This window comes from Poecilia reticulata, chromosome 1, assembly GCF_904066995.2.
Source record: "Poecilia reticulata chromosome 1, P_reticulata-male-v2, whole genome shotgun sequence".
Taxonomy (NCBI): domain Eukaryota; kingdom Metazoa; phylum Chordata; class Actinopteri; order Cyprinodontiformes; family Poeciliidae; genus Poecilia; species Poecilia reticulata.
Genome location: NC_088830.1, coordinates 5083060 through 5098489, shown reverse-complemented (window position 1 = coordinate 5098489; position 15430 = coordinate 5083060). Strand labels below are relative to the sequence as shown.

At 41.6% G+C, this 15430-nt stretch overlaps 1 protein-coding gene across 5 annotated transcripts in view; it reads right to left on the bottom strand.

The window, feature by feature from the left end:
* The window catches only part of lrba (LPS-responsive vesicle trafficking, beach and anchor containing), a 232396-nt gene that overhangs the window by 43899 nt on the left and 173067 nt on the right, over positions 1–15430 (bottom strand). For all 5 annotated transcript variants that reach the window (XM_081616331.1, XM_081616388.1, XM_081616359.1 and 2 more), the window contains exons 44-46: positions 13442–13582; positions 10462–10581; positions 6909–7061 (exon numbers count right to left, since the gene is read on the bottom strand). In XM_081616331.1, the coding sequence (XP_081472457.1) occupies positions 6909–7061; positions 10462–10581; positions 13442–13582 (414 nt within the window). The remainder of the gene's footprint in view (positions 1–6908; positions 7062–10461; positions 10582–13441; positions 13583–15430) is intronic.

Genomic DNA, 15430 nt, shown 5'->3' with positions numbered 1-15430 from the left:
AATTGCACTGAGTGAACAAATCAAAATTGTGTTTTTATATGTTTGACCAAGTCTGTGAAGCTATTGCTGATTTAAGTTATCAAATAAATTTGTAATTTAGTACATTTATGTGTCTGTGTAAAAAGTAAAAAACAGAAACGTTTTAAGTTAATTCAGCGCTGCTTTTCTGAATGGGATCAGTATCGGCCGACATTAAACCTCAGACCTGCATTAGTACCAGGAGTGAAACAAGTGGACTGGTGCATCCCTATTTATGAAGCACGACTTACAGTAATAGTAAAAAGCTCAATGTTTAAAAAGTACATTTCAAACGCTCCTTCACACACACACACACACCCCTCCCTCCCCACACACACACAAATCACTTTTGGAAAACTGCATTTTCAATCTTCACTTTATCTTGGTTACTGCTAACAGGCACCAGAAAAGAGGAAACCCATCTATCCTCCTGCATGTTGAGAGGCCGATTAAGGTATCCAACATATCACCACTTTGATAAGATGATGGCATAAACCACATCAACAACATATCTGAAGGAAGAAATATTTGGATAGTTGTTGAGATAGTTGTTATCTGAATTGGTTTGAGTTTGCTAGTTGACTAAAAGAGATTACTGGGATTAATGACTCCACCGATCAGCCTTTCATGTGGACTTGATGCTTGTTGATGTGATTTCATGCACTTCTACCAATTTTATTCAGAAATGCTTCTTCCCAATATTAAACATTATCACAAAGATCACTGGTCAGCTAGTCAATAAGTTAAATGATTGGCTGCACAAGTATCGCAAGACATGGATGGATGGTTGGGTGAGTAGTTTTTAAATTTTGTTGGTCAACTGGCTAGTGGGGTGGTCAAATAGTTAGCTTGTTTTATTTTAATTATTTTATAGTAACACAGGTAGTTTTGTTCTTTAGTTCTGTGCTCTGTTGGTTGGTCTTTACCTTTATTCCAAAGTCAGTTGGATGGTTTTGTTAGCTGTGCCATTATCATGAAAGTGGCCGATGGGTTGGTTGGGTTCTTATCACAGAGCTGACTGGTTGGTTGGTTCATTTTCATTATTATTCACTGTTGCAGGAATTGAGTCTCTCATTGGGCAAGTGTTGAGGTAAATCTTGAAAAGGTTAAGAGACAACACAACAGACCAAAGATGCTCACCCCTTCGGTCTGTAAAGCATCCATAATTAATAAGTGTTTGAAAGCCACAGGGACCAGTCAAAACCAAGAAAGTCCAAAATAAGCTAGACAAGCTTGACAAACACAAGCTACAGTCAAATAGTCTAATAACAACAACACTTTTCTTCAGTTCATTTCATACAAACAGAAAGACGATTTCAATGATCACATTTTAAAGGACTCGAGTGCAACAGTTCAACGGTGAGTCAGGAAGACAAACTGTTGGGCAGAACGAGCGCGAAAACACAGCAAAGCTGCAAAAGAGCATTTAAGTTGATTTTGGCTGAAGTGAAATGAGAGCGTGGGGGAGTGCAGGAAAAAAAAAAAGAAGGACAACATTAGTCTTTGAGTATTTCAGTAACTGTAGATCATCCCATTTCTCAGGCTCTCATTAGCCTCCTCCATTACATCACTGAACAGGGAGGCTTCCAGAGATGAGAGGGAGGAAAAGAAGAAGGGGGGGACAGCTCGTAAAACACTGAGCACACAGTAAACATGTCTGGCCTTATGCATGACAATACCCCTACAGTGAGCGCTGTCTGACATTAGCCAGATAACCCCCCCCTCCAAGCCCCTCCACGCCCCACATGGTAGTTCCCATCTTACAACAAAGCTTTTAGCGGAGACACCAAGGGAATACATTAGTGCTAGCCCAACATGGTTAACCAAATTTTGGTAGAGGGAGCAGCACTGGGCTAGACGATGTTAAAAAATGCTCAGTCAGTCAGTCATTCACAAGTGCACGAGCACCGGCGGTGGTTTACCTCAGCCCCCACATGAGCTTCTGTGAGGGTTACTGTGAGAATAAGACGTGGAGGCTTGTGGGAACCATCTTCTGAAGGTCCCAGCAGCTCAGCAGCTTGTTGGGATGACAGATGAATATAAACAGTCCCGATTTCTGACTGGGTGAAGCTGAAGGCTTCAACAGAAGAGTGGCTGCAAGTGAATTTTTGTCTTCTGAGTCTCCGTGACTACACTTCCCACATTTTGTTAAACATGAAATGAGCAGGAAAAACCTGGAGGGAGCTTGTACATTTCTAAACACTAGTGCAGTGGTTGTCGATAGTGAGCGAATTCAAGTGGAAAAATAATTTCCTGTTGATTTTTTTGACAGAGATTATAGTTTAGAAATTACTACAGAGTTTCCCGCAGTGTACTATAAGCCTGGTGGGCCTTCACTTGTGCCCCCACCAGACTAAACATTGTTTGTTGTTTTTATTATTATTAATTATTATTATTATTATTTATTTATTTTACACACCAGTAACAGTGATATCAAAGACGGGTTAAAGAGTCTCTTTGGTGTAACGGTTGCAATTCTGAACACTTTGAAAGGGGTACAATGGTAACACAGTATAGTCAGTATGTGAACACAGGGAGACTGAGGTCAGGTGTTTGTTATTTTCACTCTGTAACCGCTGCCCGTATTTTAATTGTATTCTTTTTATGTTAGCTTTTTTTTAAGACTTTATAGTACAAACTACAACATATTTTCTCGCACAACAATTGTACTTTGATAATGTGGATTCCCTCTTCCAAAACAATCACTGTAGAACAGCAGGAAACAAGTTACGAACATCTGGTTTATGCTCCATTCTGGCTCTTCCAATGAAAAGACACGATGGTGTACAAAGACACTGATGTGAATATAAATAAAACAAATTTCCCAGTCGACACCAGCAACCGAGTTAACGGTGAGCAGGACTGCGAGGTGCGATGTGGTCATATATAGAGGAATGTAAAAGGAGCTGACAGTCCCCAGAAAAATGTAGTTATTTAGTGGAGGAGGGATCAAGTTCTTAACCTCTCTCCTGACCTCCTGGTAAAGGCAACAAGCAGCTCCTGATCTCTGTGGCATGCGGCCTCAAGACCCCAGCGTCTCCTCATTGATGTGTGGGGGTGTGCGCATGATATGCCTGGAAAAAGGGAGTGTGCCTTTCACTCGCAAACATTTGAGTACAATGTAGGAGCTTCAATCGAGTGCTGGGGCAGGCTTATCGTAGAGTGCTGAGGTGCTTTGTCTGCAGAGAAATTTGTCTAAAACCCAAACCTGCGGTGGTGAAACGGAGCCGCTCTGTTGCCACGCAACACACTTCCTGCTAAACATCGCTGATGAACTATGACACCTCGACCAGCGGAGCGCCACATCCCAGGCTGCAGTTTGATAGAACGTTTATACCTTCTCCTATATTTTCTTTATTACCCACCATGCAAGTCTCCTCACAATAACAAAAACAAGCTGCCGTTTTGCACAGCAGCTCGATCCTTTACCGAGAGAGGCTTTTAATGGCCTCTCCAGATTGAGCCCTAATTAGCTGTTAATCATTTAGGGCTCATAACCAGAGTGGAAACAGCCGGCATGTGTGTGTTTGTAAGAAGGCGTGCAGCGGCGTGTGTTTGCGCCTTCATTCCTGCTGTCTACCCTTGTGTTGTGAAGCCATTAGGACCAGAAGTGCTAAAGAGAGCCAAACAGCCCATTAACTCCTTCACTCTTCCTCTCTTCCCCTTCGCCATGCTCATCTCTCTCACAACAGTACCACAGTTGCCAGCTGACACCCTCTAATGTCAGCTATCTGTCATGACCACAGACTTGTCCACCCACACACCCCTGCCTACGCTCGTTCCCCAGCGTGGTTTGTGTGCATGGTCTGTGCTGTTATACGGCTGCAACTCTTCTGCTGGTGAAATTACCACACTGAGACTTAATGCTTCAGTGAGTGTTAGCGTTATGTGGGGGATATGGACAGGTAAGATGAAGTCTATAGGCTCAACACAACTCTGAATCTTTTAGTTGATTACAGTTCTGATCACCTCAACTGATGGTCTCTGCTGCATGTTTTATCTCAGACAGGCACTACTCTGGTCCCCTTACAAATTTGAGTAAACTAATGAAGATGCTCATCAAGGTTGGAGACTGAATAATACTGGAAATTTATTTGGGAGAAAAAAGAATCACATACCAACGATGGCCCCCCCCTCAGCCAAATAACCAACAAGACTGGTAATGGATACCATCTCAGAAGTGGAGGCCATAATTGGTCACCTCCTCTACGCGGATGAATCGAGTTGTATGCTAAAGTTTGACGTGTGCACTTTGAATGTAAATGAATGACATTTTTGCTCTACATAGTTTTTCACATGTCAGGCGTGTCTGGTTTACATTCTGTGTGGAGGCTCATCAGACGTGTCAAAATCGCTCTCGCCGTTGTTTTCTGCTGCCAACCTATTTGCTGTATGCGTTGGATGCGCTGGACACGTTAAATGCTCAAAATCCTTTAAATCGCGCTGTGACGGGCCCTTGGTGTGCCTCCACATAGACTTTGAATGTAAATCAGATGCGTCTGACGCTAAGAGTGAAGGAGACATTGACTCAGGAATATCCGAATGTCAATCAGGCTGAAGAAATGTGGCTGGATGGTGACAAAAAGAGGGAATGTAATCCACACTGAGGGAACTGAACTCACAAAAGGGAGAACAGCAAATACTAAGGACAGCTGTAAATATCTTGGAATACCTCAGATAGAGGCAACAAGGAAAGCAGCAACAGCCAAATACCTGCAATGAGTAAGGTGAGTTTGGAGAAGTCAGTTCGATGGCAAGAAGAAGGTCTGGGAAATCTACAGCTATGAGCTGACAGTAATCAGATATTCTCCTGGGGAAAGGGAGGAAATTCATACCACTGATGTTAAAACATGAAAGCTACTCACCATCCATGGTGGATTTCACCCCAAATCCAGTATCTACAGGCTATACACCAAGCCAGTGGTTCTTAACCTGGGTTCGATCGAACCCCAGGGGTTCGATGAGTCGGTCTCAGGGGTTTGGCGGAGCCTCTGCCGCGGAGGTAAAGACACACTTGTGTAAAGTTGTGATGACGCCCCGCTTTGTCATCACTTGCTGCAGAGGATCACGTTACATTGCTTAGCCAATCAGAGCTGCAGAGGAGCACTGATTGAAGGAGTTCCTCTCTCAGTATGGATTTGAACTTGTGTCTTTAATTACTTCAGCAAAACTCACTGTTTTTACCAAATTCTATAGTCTAAATCTGCTCCTTAGTCGCATCTTTTCGGGGTTGGTACTGCCTCTAGTGGTGGTTACACAGCTAATATAATTACATTACTACATCAGAATACAACAAATATTTTGTGTGTCGGGGGGAGGGGGTTGGTTGAAATAAGAAGGGTTCGGTGAATGCGCATATGTAACTGGGGGGATCGGTACCTCAAAAAAGGTTAAGAACCACTGCACTAAGCCCACAGAAGAAGGCAATCACCCAAAATGACACAACCAAGTTCCAAGAATGCATTAGGAAATTGGACCCAAGAGATTAAGTGTTCAGTGAATGTCTCAGGCATTGGAAACTGGAATCATCATGGGAGGAAAAACTACCAAACAAGAGCCGATTCTCTGAAAAGAGCCCAACTTCCCATCAGTATTGAGCACCGTCTCACTGCAACGGCGCAACTATGAAGTACCAAAAACCATGCCGAGTAGGAGAGGAGGATGACACGTTCAAACACAGGTGTCTGCTAATTGGGATTGAAGAACAGAATGTTGGGAGGTGGGGGGAACGGGTGAGACTGAGAGAGATTAGTTTTTCTGAAGCAAATTTGTTATTTTTGTATTTGCAAATACTTCACACCATTTTATTTAAAAATGGTATTATGATTAACTGTAAGCCAGATTTTATGGTACCCCCTTGGCGCCATATGCGCTGTGTGTCAAGCGCGTGGGCAGAGTAGCGGTGCTGGCTACAGAAGCAAACCTTAACAACGTGTGCTCAGTACAAACTGAGTCGAAGAGGGAATCACCTCCCAAGGTGCTGGAGAATGACTGAGCCGAGTTCCTGTGGGACTTCCAGATACAAACATACAAATTGGTAATGGTCAACCTCCTGGACAATGTGATCCCAATAAGCAGTCGTTGTGATTGATGTGATCTTCCCAAATTATGGAAAAATAAGGAAAAGTGAATATAAGAAACTGGAGAAATACCAGAAGCTCAATAAAGCGCTAGAAAGAGACTGGCAGGTGAAGGCAGCTGTGCCACCCGTGGTCATCTGAGCACCGGGGACAGTGGCTCTGATTGGCTCCAACAAATACCTGGAGAAATATCTGACCTCTCCGTCCACAAGAGAGCAATCCTAGGAACAGCTAAGCTACTGCAAAGAAATCTCAAACATCTTCCTGTTTCCACTTCCTTAACTTGTTGCTGTGACACACAAATTTCCCCACTGTGGCACAACAAACTGAAGGACATACAGCTGAACCTCTCTAACTTCAAAGACATGGGTAAATAATATTTTTGCTCCAGAACGCTTCCAACACAACAACAAGCTTCCCATGTCCCAGAACGGACTGACAGCCAGAACCCAAGTGTGTGATTAATGAGAGAGGCATGGTCATATCAGTGGGCTGGAGAACAGACCCTCCATCAGACTACACAGGTCACAGAACACACCCAGCCTCATCAGCACTCATTACTACCATGAATTTATATCACACCCAAAGCCGCAAACGCTACAATCCAAAGATTCAAACAGAAGAGGAAAACGTGGCCGCAAATTCAAAACTAAAACTTTGCAATTCAACATAGGTGATTTATTTAATTACTCCATTCAACGGATGAACGTATACAAGCCAAAGAAGACTTATATGTATCATAACTATACAAAAAGACAACAGTTATCTGTCTGTTATTTGTCTTGCTGTTGTGCTTTTGACGAGACTCACCTGCCGATTGATGCGAACAAACTCCTCAGAGCTTTTGGCCCAAGGCGGAAGATCCACATCAGAGACAACGGTGCCGTCCTCCATCACTCCCAGGTTGTAGTTGTTGGCGTTGACGAACATCTCAGGCAGGTAGAAGAACTCCGGGATCAGCTCCTGAGACGACAAAATAAAATAAAATAAAATAGAAGTCAGTTCGGACAATTTTCAAGTATTTTACATGAAAATCAATCTACAAACTACAACATCTGCATAGACCAGGGATCTTTAACTGAAGTCCTTAAGGGACGGTGTCATAAAACTTCTAGATATGTATAGCTTTGAAGTAACAATAATTTTAAATAGCGTACCTTCTTAGAAAGCCTTTAATAAGAGAGTTGAGGCAAAGTCAAAGGACAGAGACCTTAAAATGTGAACCTGGGCTGATATTTACTGCAAATAAACAGCAGTAATTCAACACAGAGAATGATTTTTACATTTAAAAAATACACATTTGGCAAAAACGACTCAAGAACAAGCTTGAAGTTTATGACTTATGGTTGACTCAGGACTCGCATGACTTGTAAACTTAAGATTAATGTTATTTGCAAAACCAGTGCATAAAGATAGCATTTAAGTCTGAAGAAATGGAAACGTTCATTCTGAAAATCATGAAAAAAATTTGACTTTTTTGTCACTCAGACATCATCCACTAACAGCGTACACAAAACCAAATGACATTTTGCAAACTAGAAACTAAATTACAGAGTCTTAAAGAGTTACATTTACTGAGTAAATATAAAAATCTCAACAAAATCAGCATAAAAAGCCCTACAGAAAGCCTAAAATATAAAACACAGGCTGCCGTCACCACTACTGGGTTCTGTCCTTAGTATGATCAACACTAATCTGTTTTTCCCAAATTATAAAGTCTGACAAAGAAAAAAAAAACTGACAGCCAAGTTTCATTTTTCCCCTCAAGGTTTAAATCAGCTGGGGGAAAAAAAAGCAAAAGAAAAAAAAATCCACATCCGATTTCTTGTTTTTCCATAACAGACAGAAAAAGCAAGCCAATTTTTTTGGAACTATGATGGTTTTATTTGGCTGTCAGGAACAACACAACACCACATTTTCAAACTCAGGGATCGCAAAGAAAAAAGACGTCCCTGATAGGAGACGTAACCTTATATGTTTAGCCATTTGTCATTCCTAACCAAGCAGAACTTGCCACAGTGAGCATAAACATGAGGATCATGTCAGGGTTTTGTAACATGCAGATAAATCAGAGTTGCCCTCCAGCCTTCAGTTGTGTTGTTTTTGTTTGCGTGTCCATCATAATGAAAGACAATCAGTACACAGAGCGGTTCGGTTCTTGGATGCCTGCAAGTAAAGTGGAGCGCAAAATGTGCAACGCTGACATTAATCTAAACATTACTCCCCACCCTCCATCTTCACATGCACTTCCAAAAACTGACGTATTTATTTCCTGATGAGCTTCGGTGAGGGCCAGGATTTTCTTTGGCTAAAACATGTGGAAGGTTTAGGAACTACAACCACTTGTTTTTTTTTTTTTTCTTCCGTTGGAGAGTCATACACAAAGTCGCCTCACCGATATCTCAATTTCTTCCCTGAAGTTCTGCAACCTAATACACACGCACTTTCAGGGTTCCTGTGCGTTTGTCTGCAAGAATTTCGGATTTTTTCATAATCATATACAATTTCCAGGCAGTTTTTAAGCAAACAAGTTGAGGAGTAAAGGCAAAATTTTTGGAGTGCAATGGATGGAGAGACAGATGGATGGATAACAGATGGATAGATGGATAGACAGATGAAGGAATGCATTAATGGAGCCATCCAAGCAAATGAGGGATGGATCCAACCATCCACCAACCCATGATGGATGCATGAATGCATAGTGGATGGATGGATGGATGGATGGATGGATGGATGGATGGATGGATGGATGGATGGATGGATGGATGGATGGATGGATGGATGGATGGATGGATGGATGGATGTTATTTATACTGGTGTGATGAGTCTCTGGTGTGAGACTCATCTCCATCTCTCCTCCTTTGGAATCAAACACTCATGTTTTCCCCTCAGCAGCCAAACGAACAAACAAACTCGCAGGTTTACAACACAGCAACTTCCTCACTTCTGAAATCCCTTCACTTCACAAAACTTGACCTAAAACTCAAAGGTCAACGCCTTAACGAGGCCTCTCGCTCACCCAGGCTCACCGACTGCTGCTTGCTGTAAATTTGAGCTGGAGGTTGCCCACATCAGGCACACACACACACACACACACTAACAAAACCTCATAGGCTTCACTCGCCAATATTCAAGCCTGCCTAGCGAGGACCATTATGTGCAGTGGCCCCTCTGCTCTCTCTTGGTCAGAGGCCAGCCCCTCTGATCCCCAATCCTGTCCTGTCACGGGTCACTAGAAGGGGCTTTGGCCCCTAGGCTCTCCTGCTACACTTCCACTGTTGCTAGCGGTCCGGTTTTCCTCTGCTTCCCCCTCCGATGCCTTTGGGCCAAGTCTAGGGGTCAAGGGATTGGGGATGAGAGGTCATTCCAGCGTCACCCAGGCTAGAGACGCATTAAATCTGGGTGTTGTAACCCATTATCACCCAGTCTTTTCCAGTGGCATAAGAAAACAGAGAGGCCTTTTGGCCTCTGGCAAAGAGAGCGTGGCTTGCTATCAATGGACCCAACGCAGAAGCTAAGCGGCGTACTTAGCATACCTAATTGATACATCTCATCCCTAATTCCTCTATTTCTTCGAACAAGAATGCGCCCAGCCAGGTGGATAAAGTCAACGGACCTTCATTCAGAGCTACTAAAATTCTAACCGAGGGAGGAAACAAACTGATGCGGACCAGATTTGCTCTTTGTTTTGATCTAAACGTTGAGTTCTCACAGTTTGATCCACATTGACAGGCCTAGACCGAGAGAGCAAACGAGGGCTGTTGTTGGGGCTTTCGCAATCAAGCATTGGCCAGCAACAAAGTAATACAATCCATATGTTTTATCTGGGCGGGGTGAAGGGGGGTGAGGGGGAACGCAATCAAGCGTCAAAGCCCCAAAGCCCCCAACGCCACTACTTCCACCCCCCCTTCAGTGACCCAGTGCCAGGAAAGCAAGCAAGACCCAGCACTGACAGTGAATGTCTAACTGTAGTTGTAAATGTTTTAGGGAGAGCAGTTAAAGCATGCACCGGGGGCCACCGCGGCCCTCACTATGAGAATGACCCGGGTTGCAGAAGGGCAAAAGGAAAAGATCAGCACAGATTTTGGGGCCCAACAGTCCATGTTATAGCTGGCTGAATCTGAGACAGACAGCTGAGACTGATGAGGATTAGCCTATCGCTTTGATCACAAGACCAGAAAGCTTTCATAGCGCAGGGAGCTTGGGGTAGGGGACAATGATTAGGTAGAACGCAACGTTTTTCTTTGGAAACTTTTTTTTCTGCTTTGTTTGGGACGATCAACAGGAATTCATTTTCTTGAAGTTCTTAGCCCTTTATCTGCTTTCCAAATCCACAGTCTGCGAGGTTAGCTGTGCACCGTACCTTAACGTCAGACGTGTCCCTCTGGCAGTTCCTCCAGGCCCTGGACAAGGAGGAGAAGGTGCGGTCGGCGTGGTCGAACTTCCCTCCTTGGAAGTTAAGGAAGAACGTGGTAAAGGGTTCCTGTAAAGATTTTAAAAATAAATAAATAAATGAGAACCAGAACTGAGTCTTTCCACACAAAATGAACAATCCGGAATCAAATGACGAAAAAAAAAAAAATACAGAGATCCAACATGAAATCTAATTTGAACAGAATCGTCATATTTTTGTCTCGATATTCCCAGATGGGTGTTTGGGCCGGCCACAAAGTAAAAAAATGACATCTTTCTTCTGATCAGTAAACGCACCATATCCAGGTCAGTCTGACAACAACGCTATTAGTGTTACAGACAGAAGAGCATTCAAAGGTAACTTCTTTCAGTCTGATTTAGATTGTCAAGCGAGGCATTAAAAACATCCTACATCAGGAACACACTGCGCGATTTGGCATTTCAGAAATAAATGTGCTCAATGGAAGCATGTCAATTTTGAAAAACACATTTTCCAACTTAAGGTTTTGGTGCTACGATGAGGTGGGTTTTTTGGCTGTAACAATACTGGTTTATTTTGCAAAACTGAAATAGAAACACTTTGTTTTGCATCAGGGGAGCCAGAGAATGACAAAGAAGACAGGAAGTAATTGATGATGCTGCGGAATGTCACATGAACAAATTTACTCATGTGTGATTTTAATTGTGTTTCTTACTTAATGGAAACACTGCAATTGCGAAGTCGTATTCTTTTGAATATTGACAAAGGTCCTTTCATCTGTTTAGGATTGTCTGCTACAAGCTCGTCTGCCTTGAGGATGTTTCGTCCAACTGGCAAAGGGGCGAACTCAGAGCTGACCTCATCAGATTTCAGAAAGGCTGAATGTCTTAGCATAAACCTGGGAACGTTTTTAACAGGCCCTCATCAAAACTGGAAATAAAATGTGCGTATATTCCTAATTCTACATGCAAATTTGAAGATGAGTTTTAGTTAAAAGTTTGTTTTTATTTATGTTAAGACATCTCACGTTGCGAGCACCTTGAGAAAAACTCATTCCAACAGTGCTCTATTGCAAGCAGGCAAAATACGAGGGAGGGAAATTACGCTTAAAATAAAATAAGTTCATTCTTTAAAAAGATAAATAAAATCAGATACAGAACATAGTTTTTAAACCAACAAGGGCCTTAGTATTTATTTATAATAGCTAAAATTGTGCTCAATTCGTGAAAAACAGTGTTAGACTTATACTGAGGAAATGATATTTGAATGACTAGCCTAAGCATGGAGTTAAATACAAGAGTCAATTTTTGACACTGTAAAACAAATCTAACATTTTGGTTGCAAATTATATTTTATACATCATAAAATACCATATATATTATAAAATTATATATATGGTGCATCTTTAGAAATAACACACTGGGTGACAACACTCAATACATGAAAGTATATTTATAAGCACAAAACCAAATTCAGTTGAGAATTAGTTTCCTTTGCCTGGTTAGTAGGAGGCGTGTGAGTGAGTGTCGTTACTACAGTGGCTTTAGAATAAGCTGGCTAATGATGTGTGGGGATCAATGATCTAACTCTTTAGGGAGGCAGTGAGCTACTGGGACAATAAGAGCAAAAAGGAAGAAAAAAAAACACTGCATGTGGAAAAAACTTAGTAACCTCCCTCTCCCATGAGTGCAGTGTGAGAAGATTGATAGCACACATTTAACAAAGGTACTGAGAGAGAGAGAAAGAGAGAGAAGATGCACACTTTACTGCTGAAGGAATAAACTTAGAATTATGAAAGAATGAGCACATGAAAGATCATCTCAGAGAGTCAATATTTAAAGAAATTCTGGGATGAAGGTCACACATTAAATACTGCATTAAACGTGCTAATAACAGCATGTGGTTCAGCTGGAGATTTTTGGCTGTTAAGAGAAGGGTCATTACAAATTCTAAGAATTTAACAATCAGAGAAAGCATAAAATAAATTAAAAAATAGGGATACACGATATTGGATTTTTGGTCGATATCTGATATGCCAGTATATTAAAACTCATTTGGCCGATAACAGATACCCATATAGCTATGTTTTTCTTATACCTACTTACTGAAACTGTATGGCTTTCTCTATTGTGGAATTAAAATACTGCATTATCTTTGTCAATCTAACCTGCTACCAAATGCAAACGCTAAGAAGGCCGAAAATGATGGAGCACTTTCAACTTGCATTATGATTAATGTCAAATTTATTAATGTCAATACATTTGTTCTCTGTAACACAGTGACATGACAACACAAACAGTTAAAATTTGATGTGCTGTAGGCATCATTGTCACTGGGTTGTCTGATAAAAACAACACATTTTATATCGGCTATATTGTTGTTGTTATACATAATGTTATATATTTTGATTGAATGGCAGACAATATTAAATTTTAGAGTTAATGTCAGCCAATACCGATACCATGCTGAAAATATTTGCATCCATAGAAAAAATGTTGCTAAAACTCTGGCAAGGCCAGTGAAACAGTGCTGTATTTTCTCACTTTACAATCACTGATGATGTATTTTACTGGTATTTATTTTACAAACCAACACATAGAAGTGCATATATTTGAAGGGGAGGGATAATACTTCTTTTCTTCAACAACAATCTTAAAGGTGTGGCATGCACATGCATGTACCATCACTCCAGTTACAGCTCCAAGCCTCATCTAACTAAAGCCTCCTGCTGTCTTATGGGAAAATATCTTTATTAGTGAAGTTATCTGCCAGTACTTTGTTTTTGCAGTGCAACTTCCTTCTACTTTACAGATCTAATCAAATTGGTGTTGGCCCATCACATAGAATCTAGTAAACACTTTTAAGAACGGGGTCGTAAAATAGCAAAATGTGTAAAACGTATAAGAGTACGAATAGTTTTGCAAGAGACTATAAAAGATGCTTCACTCACGATGCGGAGCAGCCACATCAGGGTGAAGCTGGAGGTGGAGTAGTGGGTCCCGTAGTGGAACTTGGGCACCTGGTCGTCCTCCCAGGACTCGTATCTGTCTGAGAAAAACGCCGCCCTCTTGGGGTTCAGCGCTCCAATGGGCTGCAAGGAAACAACAGACATGAATTTAAAAACAAATGCAATCTTCGACCATAATGTCATCTACAATGGCTTTTTTAGTCTAGCTTCTAGTGCAAATATCTTGCTGCGCTTGAAATAATACCAAATTAACTTACAAGTGACTTTTTTTAATATTGATGAAAAAGTGCTAGTTCCATTTAGAGATGGACCGATTCATGTTTTTATCTTCCAATACTGATACCGATATCTGAGGTTTATCTGCCAGTATAAACCTGGCCGATACAATCCGATACATAAAAAGGCAGTGCTGAACTGACTTTAAAAGTTTCCTTTACTTTTTAAACACAGACATAAATGTATTGAATTACTAATTTATTTGATAACTCTGCACTAGCACAGAATACTTAAATACACCAATAGCTTCACAAGCGCGGCTTGGTCAAACATGTAAAAACAACAAAACTTTAATTTGTTCAGTCTGTGCAATTAGGAGGAAAACAGCCAAAATAAACAAGAAACTGAATAAAAACAATAGGTTGACTTGCAAGAAATGAACAGCAACAAACCTTCAGAAAGTTCAGAAAGTCTAATAAAGAATTCTAAACAAAATGTAAAATAAATAAAGCATAGAAATAGACAGAATAGATCTGGCCTTATGGATCAGGCGCAATGTACCAATATCGGATCAGTGCATCTCTAGTTCCACTAGCAGATTATTTCATTCAAAACATGAAAGAAATGTCTGAGTTTTAATTTTAAGGAAATATTGACTTATAACAAGCTCCCAAGTCTTGCTGAAAAGTTACTTGTAAATTAGTTTTGTCTAATTGCAAATGTACCAAGATACCCGCACTGGAAACCAGAGCAAAGATACTCAGTAAGACTTTGTCTTTTTTGCAGTGTGATGATAACAGAACGAATCTGAATGTGAGCATAAAAAGGAAGCAGGCTCAGACTTTTACTGTGAATAAACAGGGGCCACTCCCTGCAGCACAACGGCTGCAGTTGCACGGGAAGCGGAGCGGGCAACCGACGTGCAATTTGAAATGAATATTAGATGATGTTTCCTTTAGACGAGGATCAATCCTTCCCCCCCTCAGAGTGCTTTTCAGAGGCTGTGAAACGGAGCCCCTGCAGCTGTAGTCTGTCAGAGAAAACTAATGTGATCCAATGAAAGAGCGCCTACGAGGAATACGGCAAAAACCTGGGGCTGCCTTTAATTTCTGCTTTTATTAATCCTCATCCGACACACTGCTGCTCTGCTTGCAGTGAAGAAAATAATGTTTAAATTGTAATAACTTCCCATCGATCTCGAAAAAAAAAGAAAGAAAAGCCAATAGTCATTCGCTTGGCTATTGTTTAAATACTCATTTATAGAAATCACTTTCAGGCTGGTTCAATTTTTATTAGTGCTCTGCTGGACATGCCTCATTCTCTTAACCCCCGAGCCACCCATCACCTCTTCCAAACACACACACACGCACACACCCACACACACACACAGAGGGAGAGAACCAGAGAAAAGATCAATGGTAATGGAGTGATGGCTTTTTGAGGATGAGGGGCCTTGCAGGCTGTGGATCAATTGGATCTCCTTCATATCACAGCAAGATTCATCCAGGCCATCTCTGTGTTATCGATCTGTGCTATTGTTACTGTTTTATGTGTGGGCGTAATGGGCCACGTGTTTCCGCACACACACAAACATATATGCGCACTGGGATAGATTTTTGCACACCGCGGTGGATGCTTCTTCTTTTTCTATCTGTGCTTCTGGTTTGTTATTTTGTAAACAGTGCTCCTGAGTGAGCGTCAAACGTAGTGCGCCGCCGCGCACTGCACCGCGCGGCGCGGCTCTGCGTTGACAGT